This window comes from Bombina bombina, chromosome 1 (assembly GCF_027579735.1).
Source record: "Bombina bombina isolate aBomBom1 chromosome 1, aBomBom1.pri, whole genome shotgun sequence".
NCBI lineage: Eukaryota > Metazoa > Chordata > Amphibia > Anura > Bombinatoridae > Bombina > Bombina bombina.
This window is the reverse complement of record NC_069499.1, coordinates 963619973-963632181: the sequence shown is the minus strand read 5'-3', so window position 1 is coordinate 963632181 and position 12209 is coordinate 963619973. Positions and strand designations below refer to the sequence as shown.

At 36.0% G+C, this 12209-nt stretch overlaps 1 protein-coding gene across 1 annotated transcript in view; it reads right to left on the bottom strand.

Annotated features, from left to right (window-relative positions):
• The window catches only part of CDH26 (cadherin 26), a 238884-nt gene that overhangs the window by 149547 nt on the left and 77128 nt on the right, over positions 1-12209 (bottom strand). Inside the window, exon 2 of the mRNA XM_053705610.1 lies at positions 1608-1673. Within this exon, the coding sequence (XP_053561585.1) occupies positions 1608-1673 (66 nt within the window). The remainder of the gene's footprint in view (positions 1-1607; positions 1674-12209) is intronic.

Sequence of the window (12209 nt, the reverse complement as noted above, 5' to 3'; positions counted from 1 at the left end):
AAATACAGTAGATTTGTATAATAAACAAATGCATAATAAAAAACAATGCAAAATAGTAAAAATTTTTATGACAGTTGAAATCTCCTTCCTACTGCATCATGTGACAGCCATCAGCCAATCAGAAATTGCATATATGTATATTCTGTCAACTCTTGCACATACTCAGTAGGAGCTGGTGCCTCAGAAAGTGTGAATATAAAAATATTCAGCATATTTAGATAATGGAAGTAAACTGGAAATGTGACTAAAATGACATCATTTATCTGAATTATTACATTTTTGCAGATGCTGTGTAGTTTAATGACGATTTCTAATAAGCGCCTTAAATAGTTTTTTTTTTTGCATTATTTCAATACAAATTTAAATTTTTCCATAAAATACGATTTTTCGCAGAACAATTTTTAATGCCATTAAACTATACACTTTTTTTACTGCCTATTTTAATTGAAATATTTCCTTTGTTTGTGTTATCTAATTTTAAAATGACGCCTCCACATACTTTAAAGCAAGGAACACTCTTTGTGAGACTTTTTTCTATGTAAGAGCTGCCTTTATAGTCAGGGGTTAAATAATACTGGTGAGATTTCTTAGAAAATCTCACATACACAGAGAGCTTTAGATCATCGAGTGCCTAGAGAAAAAGTAATCAAATTAAAGAGGTTTTCAGTCACAAGAAGAAGGTGTGAGCCAATGTGATATAATTCATCTTCACCAAGTCAATGGAAAAATCATAATTAGACTAACTACATCTTTCCAATTGGAAAATATCAGTGTAACTCACTTTGGACTTGGAATATGAGCACAAAAGTGGAAGTGGTATGGATTGTGCTCGAGCGATATTAACACACAACAGCGATAACATTTTTGCCCTCTACTTGTAATCTAGCCCATAAGGCTCCATTTAACAAGCTGCTAGTGCAGCTTTGGAGCAACATCATCATACCGCTGCTTCCTAACTAAGAGCTGGTGGTTAGCAATCCCCCTATATTTGTCTGACCGGGATGATTGACAGCCCCAGTCTGTGTGAGATTGTGGTATGACGACGGCCATGTACGAACAGTGTCCGTGTTGCACAAGCAGATGCTTGTTAATGTTAAATATAGACAGCGTATTGCTGCCCACTTGTTGCAACACCTGGTGGACAGGTTTGGAGTTGTCCGCTCTTGTTCACCTAGTGTTTCTTAAAAGGACCCCATAGTGTCTTACCAAATGCTCTCAAGAAAACACTATGGAAAACATGACTCTGAAAAATACAAATCAAACCTACTTTGTAACTGCTTCCAGAAAAGTGACAGTAAGTGCAAAGAAAGAATTAACAGCTTATTTTATAAACCCATAACGTTTACTGGTTTATTTTAAACTGTACTTTGCAATTGTGTGTTTAAGCTGTGTAATCATTAAACAAAGGTGTGGAACCAGACATATACATGAGATATATATATATATATATATATATATATATATATATACAGTATATATATATATATATATATATATATATATATATATATATATATATATATATATATATATATATATACACACACTATAGCACATACATGTCTGTTAATATACATTACTAATTAAATATGTGGTAAATTGCATACCCTTCTTGCAATGCTTTTCTTTTGCCGGGCTCTTTGACTTTTGTAGCTGTTGCAGGATGCAATAACCTAGATGAAATGAAAGAAAATCCATTACAGGGTACCCATTTATGTTAACACAAGTTTTAAATAATTTTACAAAATGTTACTTTTTTGCCCCCTTATACATTTCTCAATTATTGAATGATCTAACAATACTTGTCAGCTAGTTAACAGAATGAATTGCTACAAAACAAATATATTTGTGACTATGTGTTTATGTAACTATGTACCCAGGCAAGGCATTTGTTTAATAGTTCAGCTAGGGACACCATCATTTTATGTATGTGAGTGTTTATTAATCATGTGCTAAACTATATTCCTATAAAGTAACACAACATTTTCGGTGAAAAGTTATCACTCATTATGTAAAATGAAATGTTATCTTTAAAGTGACACAATAATCACAACTGAAACAGAGGCATATTTTCCAACATACTGGTATTTGCAAACATTTTTCAATAAACACTATATCAGCGACATACGCACATATGCTGCTGATGTCCTGTGCACTGTCATTCCTTCTCAGGGACATAACGCTGATGTGCATCATGTCAGCGCTAACTCGGTTTGTTTCATTCAAGCAACTGAGCAGGCCTGGTTTAAATGCTGGTGTACAGTGCATGGGCAGCATACGTGTGTATGCTGCTGTAATAGTTATTGCTTTTACCAAAAGAGTTTTGGCTAATACAGGTATATTCCAAAAATAATTATATTCAAAACTGAAATACACTCATGATGCATGTTTCAATGTTGACCATTTTGTTCATTTAAAACATCAAGTAGTCAAAGTTAAATAAATACAACGTACTCCTATAGAAGTTATAATTAATATTACTAAAGGGTATAAACACTAATCTTGGATTAAAAGTAAAGTCTCACTCTTACTAAATACTGAACAGGAGACAATTGAAAATATGGAAAAGTAGTGTGAATTCCTTTGTGCACCCAATGTATTTAAATGTATTGTATACAGTACAGAGTAGCATATCTGCACTCAATCTGCTTAATTTTATGATTCACTGTGACATAAATGTATCAAACATCAAATAAGTAATCGCAAAATGAGGAATCTTCTCACCACAACTTAACGGACATGAAACCCACATTTTTTCTTTCATGATTTAGAAAGAGCATGCAATTTTAAACTACTTTCTAATTTACTTCTATTATCTAATTTGCTTTATTCTCTTGATATTCGTTACTGAAAAGCATATCTAGATAGGCTCAGTAGCTGCTGATTGGTGGACGCCTCTTGTGATTGGCTCACCCATGTACATTGCAATTTATTTAACAAAGGATATCTAAAAAATGAAGCAAATTAGACAATAGAAGTAAATTGGAATGTTGTTTAAATTGTATTCTCTACCTGAATTTTTAAAGAAAAAATGTGGGTTTAGTGTCCCTTTACTTCAATAGAGAACCAAATCTTAACCCTGACAAGTGAGACACAGATGTGATCAAATTTGTGATAAATCTGATGTACAAAATGAGATCATCCATTAAAGTTATCACCTGTACTAGTACAATGTAATTGTAATTTGACTGGAATGTCAATAGAAAATTGTTAGAATCGTGGGAACGCATGCTCCAAGTCAGTCATCATAAATCTGGGTGTGTTGTATCACTGCAAGTGCAAATTCTATAACATTCTGATGCACTTTCCAATATATTTTAGTATCATTTCCAAAGCCAAGACTGCATAAAATGACTTCTGAAAATGTATTAATTAATGAGAGCAAGCTCAAAGCTTTACAGCAAGGGTATCGTATTTTGAGGAAAAGTGTGATATGATAATGTGTTACTGGTCACAAACAGCCCTGACAAATCGCCTGTAAGGAATCTTATAAACGGTTAGCACACTGCTGTATTTATTATACCCTGTGTTTATTTTTACAGATAATACTTCAATAAAGTACAATGTTAACTTTTCAATATCTCCCAAACAGCTGTATTGTTTTCTGCTATCTATGACCTGTTTTTTTATGATGAATCTCGTAGTTTACAAAAAGACCAATATTTTTGCAAAGCAGTGCTGCAATGTGTGTGTGTATGTATCTGTGCGTGAATGTGTGTGTATGTATCTGTGCGTGAATGTGTGTGCATGCATGTAATTGTGTGTGTGTGTATGTATCTGTGCGTGAATGTGTGTGCATGCATGTAATTGTGTGTGTGTGTATGTATCTGTGCGTGAATGTGTGTGCATGCATGTAATTGTGTGTGTGTGTATGTATCTGTGCGTGAATGTGTGTGCATGCATGTAATTGTGTGTGTGTATGTATCTGTGCGTGAATGTGTGTGCATGCATGTAATTGTGTGTGTGTGTGTATGTATCTGTGCGTGAATGTGTGTGCATGCATGTAATTGTGTGTGTGTGTATGTATCTGTGCGTGAATGTGTGTGCATGCATGTAATTGTGTGTGTGTATGTATCTGTGCGTGAATGTGTGTGCATGCATGTAATTGTGTGTGTGTGTGTATGTATCTGTGCGTGAATGTGTGTGCATGCATGTAATTGTGTGTGTGTGTATGTATCTGTGCGTGAATGTGTGTGCATGCATGTAATTGTGTGTGTGTGTATGTATCTGTGCGTGAATGTGTGTGCATGCATGTAATTGTGTGTGTGTGTATGTATCTGTGCGTGAATGTGTGTGCATGCATGTAATTGTGTGTGTGTGTATGCATGCATGTGTGTGCATGTATGTGTGTATGCATGTATGTGTATGTATGTGTATGTATGCGTGCGTGAATGTGTGTGTATGTATCTGTGCGTGAATGTGTGTGTATGTATCTGTGCGTGAATGTGTGTGCATGCATGTAATTGTGTGTGTGTGTATGCATGCATGTGTGTGCATGTATGTGTGTATGCATGTATGTGTATGTATGTATGTGTATGTATGCGTGCGTGAATGTGTGTGTATGTATCTGTGCATGAATGTGTGTGCATGCATGAAATTGTGTGTGTGTGTATGCATGCATGTGTGTGCATGTATGTGTATGTATGCGTGCGTGAATGTGTGTGTATGTATCTGTGCGTGAATGTGTGTGTATGTATCTGTGCGTGAATGTGTGTGCATGCATGTAATTGTGTGTGTGTATGCATGCATGTGTGTGCATGTATGTGTGTATGCATGTATGTGTATGTATGCGTGCGTGAATGTGTGTGTATGTATCTGTGCGTGAATGTGTGTGTATGCATGTGTTTGTGTGTGTATGCATGTATGTGTGTATGTATGTGTATGTATGCGTGCATGTATGTGTATGCATGCGTATGTGTGTATGTATGTATGTGTGTATGTATGCATGTGTGTATGTATGCATGCATGTGTGTGTGTGCGTATTAATGCATGTGTGTGTGTGTATGTATGTGTATGTATGCGTGCGTGTATGTGTATGCATGCGTATGTGTGTATGTATGTATGTGTGTATGTATGCATGTGTGTATGTATGTATGCATGTGTGTGTGTGCGTATTAATGCATGTGTGTGTGTATGCGTGTGTGAATGTGTATGTATGTATGTGTGTATGTATGCATGTGTGTATTTATGTATGCATGAGTGTGAGTATGCGTGTGTGTATGTATGCGTGAGTGAATGTGTATGTGTATGTGCATGCATGTGTGTATGTATGTATTTGTGTATCCATGTGTGTGTGTATGTATGCATGTGTGTGTATGTATGCATGTGTGTGTATGTATGCATGTGTGTGTATGAATGTGTGTATGCATGGATGTGTGTTTATGTATGTGTGTGTGTTTGTGTATGTGTATGCATGTGTATATGTGTATGTATGTGCAAGTATGCGTGTATGTGCATGTATGTGTATGTGTGTGTGTGTATACAAAAGATATTCATTTTTTGTAAAATGTTGCTGTGTGTGTGTATTTTAAAGGTAAAGGGAACAGGCACTTTAGAAATACCATTCACACCTGTCTAACTGTGTTGAAAGTTCAGGAGCAGAAAAGAAGACTAATTTAAAGCAAAGCCCTGCAGCCGGGAGCAAATATGTTAAAGGGACAGTAGACACCTTTTAATTACAAGACATTTCTGTTGTGTTGCTATAAAATAAAACATCAGCCAAGTCTTAACATTTTTAAAACAAATTAACACCTTTTTTCTGCAATTATTTTTCAATAGCTAAACTCCACCCACCATCTGCCTTATTTAGAGGAGCCAATCTGGGCTTTAGTCCACAGACAACAAGGCTAGTCAATGTCATAAAGTTAGTATAAAATGCTTCATTTTGCAGTTATCTGAAATCCAATTAGGGACAGATATGTAGCAGAGTTAACCTTGATAAGTCAGCAGCTGCATTTCAAATTCTGAGAATTAGAAATTGCTCAATTTTCTGAGATTAATTATACAAGAAGGAGCAAAATAAATAATGAACATATTATGCAAAGCTGTATCATTATACATAACTAAACATTTTTTATTTCAAGCTGTTAACTATCCCTTTAATAGGTGCATGGAGACGCAGTTGAGTATTACTAATTACAAGGAGAGACCTGGCTCACAGTGTGAAATACACAGCCACAAAAAAAAAAAACATGCTAATTACAGCATCCTTACCCGATAAAAGATTTCAGCCATTCCATGCTAAAAATCAACAAACACAAGATGGCAGCTGGAAAAAAACAACTGCTGTTCAATTTGCCTATAGCCTTTTTGTCTGTTAACTTTTGTTATGTTTTCAATAAATTCCTATGGAGGGCAGAATTTTAGAAAGGGCAAATACAAAGTGCTGTTTTGGCTCTGTGGATTGGTAAAATCTTAAAACAAAGGTACCTTTTGGGCGTACACAGCAAGATGATTGGAAATGCACCTAAAATGATAAATGAGCGTCTGTCTCAGTGCATAAATGAATGTATATTTACTATGTCCATCACTCATAAGTCATTTGCACACACACATTTTGATGTGAATAAGAGATGCACTATCCTCTGTAGTTTGATACATTTGGGTCCGTAAGAATGAAAGGCAATCAGATCAAAGAGCACTGAAATCAAAGTATACAGCTTCTGAAAAAAAAATGCAGAACAGCTTAACAAGAAAATATTTTCTAATATATCCAAATAAATACAATAATCATTGGATATTTCATACCACAACCATAAGGAGCTGTATCTATAAAGCAGGATTCAACAAACCCTGGCTTCTAACTTGGGTTATTCTCCATATATCTATATACAAGGATATTTGGCTCCTAAATATTCATACTGGCTCCAAAATTTTAAACAGATTTGTGGACCCCTGATGTACAAACTAGGAGGCACAAGGTTGTGGTGTTTTGACTCAGTAACATTGTATTATATTTTACTTTCTGTATCTGATTGGTCTGTAATATAATTGATAATATTTATTTGTGAGACTGATACCTCTTCATCCTGATACATAAGTTGTCATATCTTTGGTTTTTGTTTTCTTTTAATGTATCGGTTGCTCTTTTGGTCATAAAAGTTCAATAAAAATTATTATACTTGAGAATATAGTTGTCTGAAGCTCTGTTTTGTCTTTGCCAACTGCTGATCTCTATTGTATAGAGAAAAAGACACTACAGACACATTTTACTTTACAGAGTAAAAGGTCAGGTCTACAGAGAGACACTGTCAGATAAGTAAAGCGAGGCAGTAATAAAACAATGACAAAGTCTACTAAATATAAAGGTCACACTCATTCATAATGGTGGCCCAACACTGTAGTGGAGATTAGAACCATAATTGACATAAACAGTTATTTTAAAACAGGACAAGTTCTTACTGGTGAAAATGCGAACTCACAGCAAGTGATCCTGTGAAGCAGTTGTTTCAGTGGTCTGTCATAGAGCAGGTAGTCTCAGACATAAATACTGTTGTTGGCTACTCCCCCGTACAGTGTATATGGGTCAGGAGTGAAAACAGAGGAGAAAATAAGGTTCTGGCAGATTGTGGAGCTAAAAGTGCTGATATATCCAAGCATAATATTACATCAGGGCTCAAAACCCTTAAACTTTTAGTCCTAACATTTATTTTACATGCATCTATACAACATATATCAATTCCTTCCCAAAAAAAGCCAATTGAGTTCCTTATTATTCAATTGTAAACCTAGCAGTGCATTACTGGGAGCTAGCTGAACACATCTGGTGAGCCAATGACAAGAGTCAATGTGTGTGTATCCACCAATCACTAGCTAGCTCCCAGTATTGCATTACTGTTGCGGAGGATATCTACACATGCTTTTCAACAAAGGATACCAAAAGAACAAAGACAGTTTGATAATATAAGTCAGGGTTCAACAAATCTGTTTAGGAGCCAGTAAGAATATTTAGGAGCCAGGCATACTTTTAGGAGCCAAACAGTGGTATTTGTGTATAGACATATGGAGAGTAACCCAAAAAGTTAGGAGCCAGGGGTAAAATTCTAAAAATTATAAGCTCTATTTGAATCATGAAAATTTAAATTTTGACTTTCCTATACCTTTTATTTTCAGATAAATTTGTCATCCCCTATACCAATAATTGCACTCGATAACCCACAAAACCTAATGATAGGGTCACCAGAAACCGCCAGTCCCACAGTAGACATCTCTCAAATTATGTAACTTAGCCCCAGCAGAGCATGATCAGAGCTATCATCTGAGGCCCTTATAGTATTTCTTAGATGTAACATTCCCATTACTGGGCAGCACAAACAAGCCACTGACTCAGGGGTGGAACTACCATTGGTGCAGTAGGTGCAGTGAGACCTGTTTGCAGGTCTATCTATCTATCTATCTATCTATCTGCTACAGAGTTAGTTACCTTTGGAGGCAAAAAAAAAATGTTTGCGTCAGGGCCCCTGTTGAGTAGATCCACTATTGCACTGTCTATTGCATCTTGTTAAACTGACATTAAAAACAAATGTTAATCCATATAAAAGCCAAGGAAACAAACACATTGGATTTATTTCACTGTAAACTAACACTACTGTACTAATTGTTACTTAATTTTGTATAACCCCTTAAAGGGACATTAAACACTTTGAAATGGTAATATAAAATGATAAATAGTATATATATTTAAAAAAAATGGCAATATCATTATTTATTTTGTCCCCTTTATCTGTAATTCCATTCTGAAATTATTGTTTTTTTTCCAGTTCCTGTTAGAAATAGAAGTGCAGAACACTGTTATATTCCACACAGCGATTGGCTGCACACTCTAGTGTCCTATTTATAACTGTTCCTAATTGGCCACAGCAGAGAAGGTAACGGTTTTCTAGACACTAAACTTGTACACTTTTTTTTGTCAATAACAACAACTAAACATAAAAAAATACATTTTATTCTCAGAGTAATCTTTGCTTTAAATGCTTCATTCTATCTAGCATTTATTTAGCGTTTAATGTCTCTTTAAAGATAGACACGTAGCATTAATAGAAGTTATTTTAACAAAAATGACAGGTTTTATTCAGGTTTGTAAAAGCTTGTCTTAATATAGTGAGAACCAGCAAGCATGTGTACTGCAGTACCCATTATAAACAAATATGCATTTTCTACTTGTTTATTTATTTTTATCTTTCTACAAGAAAATATTGCAACATGTTCAGTTTTTGTTTTTTATATGTATGAGAATTTCACCTTTAAATCTTACTGAAAAACAGTCGCCTAGATTACGAGTCTTGCGTTAGCCTTAAAAAGCAGCGTTGAGAGTTCCCAACGCTGCATTTTAACGCCCGCTGGTATTACGAGTCTTGAAGGTACAGGTGTACCGCTCACTTTTTTGGCCAGACTCGAAAATACAGCAAATCCACTTACGTCAATTGCGTATCCTATATTTTCAATGGGACTTGCATAGCGCGGGTACTACGAGTCTTCCAAAAAGTGAGCGGTAGACCCTCTCCTGTCAAGCCTGGTACCACATTTTAAAGTCAGTAATTAAGAGTTTAATGGGCTAACGCTGTAGTATAAAACTCATAACTAAAGTGCTAAAGAGTACACTAACACCCATAAACTACTTATTAACCCCTAAACCGAGGCCTCCCCACATCGCAAACACTATAATAAAACATTTAATCCCTAATCTGCTGAACCGGACATCGCTGCCAATATAAAAAATATATTAACCCCTAAACCACCACACTCCCACATCGCAAACACTAGTTAAATTTTATTAACCCCTAATCTGCCGTCCCTAACATCGCCGACACCTACCTACATTTATTAACCCCTAATCTGCCTCCCCCAACATCGCCGCCACTATATTAAAGATATTAACCCCTAAATCTAAGTCTAACCCTAACCCCACCTAACTTAAATATAATTTAAATAAATCTAAATAAAATTACTACAATTACCTAAATTATTCCTATTTAAAACTAAATACTTACCTATAAAATAAACCTAAGATAGCAACAATATAACTAATAGTTACATTGTATCTATCTTAGCGTTTATTTTTATTTTACAGGCAACTTTGTATTTATTTTAACTAGGTACAATAGTTATTAAATAGTTATTAACAGCTACCTAGTTAAAATAAAGACAAATTTACCTGTAAAATAAAACCTAAACTAAGTTACAATTACACTTAACACCACACTACAATTACATTAATTTCCTAAATTAACTACAATTAAATACAATTATCTAAAGTACGAAAAAAACACTAAATTACAGAAAATAATAAAATAATTACAAGTTTTTTAAACTAATTACACCTAATCTAATCCCCCTAATAAAATAAAAAAAGCCCCCCAAAATAATAAAAAGCCCTACCCTATACTAAATTACAAATAGCCCTTAAAAGGGCCTTTTGCTGGGCATTGCCCCAAAGTAATCAGCTCTTTTACCCTACTCTAAAACCCACCCAATCCCCCTTTAATAAAACCTAACACTAACCCCTTGAAGATCACCCTACCTTGAGAAGTCTTCACCCAACCGGGCCGAAGTCCTCAACGAAGCCGGGCGAAGTGGTCCTCCAGACGGGCAGAAGTCTTCATCCAAGCCGGGAAGAAGAGGTCCTCCAGACGGGCAGAAGTCTTCATCCAGACGGCATCTTCTATCTTCATCCATCCGGCGCGGAGCGGTCCATCTTTAAGACATCCGACGTGGAGCATCCTCTTCCTTCTTGATCCGACAACTGAATGAAGGTACCTTTAAGTGACGTCATCCAAGATGGCGTCTCTTCAATTCCGATTGGCTGATAGAATTCTATAAGCCAATCGGAATTAAGGTAGAAAAAATCCTATTGGCTGATGCAATCAGCTAATAGGATTGAACTTCAATCCTATTGGCTGTTCTAATCAGCCAATAGCATTGAAGTTCAATCCTATTGGCTGTTCTATCAGCCAATCGGAATTAAGGTAGAAAAAATCCTATTGGCTGATGCAATCAGCCAATAGGATTGAACTTCAATCCTATTGGCTGTTCTAATGGCTGTTCTAATCAGCCAATAGGATTTTTTCTACCTTAATTTCGATGTATTTCCCCATACGAATCAATGGGGCTGCGTTAAGAGCTTTACACTGCTTTTTTGCAGGTGTTAGTTTTTTTTTCAGCCGGCTCTCCCCCATTGATTCCTATGGGGAAATCGTGCACAAGCACATTTAGCCAGCTTACCGCTAACGTAAGCAGCGCTGGTATTGAGGTGAGATGTGGAGCAAAATTTTGCTCTCCGCTCAATTTTCTGCGGCTAACGCCGGGTTTGAAAAAACCCGTAATACCAGCGCTGTCTGTAGGTGAGCGGTGAGCATAAAATGCTTGTTAGCACCGCACAGCCTTACCGACAAAATTCGTAATCTACCCGAATGTTTGTGCTACTATAATAATGCTTTCTAGTCCTCAGGGGTAGTTTCAACGGTGGCTTCACTAAACACGAAAAAGTCTATTGCGCAAAGCACAAGCATATTCAGCACCAATGGTTGTTTTTTTGTTTTTTTAATAAGTAAAATGTAACTGTAACACTATAAAAATTAAATTAACTACAATTAAATACAATTATCTAAAGTACGAAAAAAACACTAAATTACAGAAAATAATAAAATAATTACAAGTTTTTTAAACTAATTACACCTAATCTAATCCCCCTAATAAAATAAAAAAAGCCCCCCAAAATAATAAAAAGCCCTACCCTATACTAAATTACAAATAGCCCTTAAATGGGCCTTTTGCGGGGCATTGCCCCAAAGTAATCAGCTCTTTTACCTGTAAAAAAAAAGTACAATACCCCCCCAACATTAAAACCCACCACCCACACACCCAACCCTACTCTAAAACCCACCCAATCCCCCTTTAATAAAACCTAACACTAACCCCTTGAAGATCACCCTACCTTGAGAAGTCTTCACCCAACAGGGCCGAAGTCCTCAACGAAGCCGGGCGAAGTGGTCCTCCAGACGGGCAGAAGTCTTCATCCAAGCCGGGAAGAAGAGGTCCTCCAGACGGGCAGAAGTCTTCATCCAGACAGCATCTTCTATCTTCATCCATCTTCTATCTTCATCCATCTTTAAGACATCCGACGTGGAGCATCCTCTTCCTTCTTAATCCGACAACTGAATGAAGGTACCTTTAAGTGACGTCATCCAAGATGGCATCTCTTTAATTCCGAT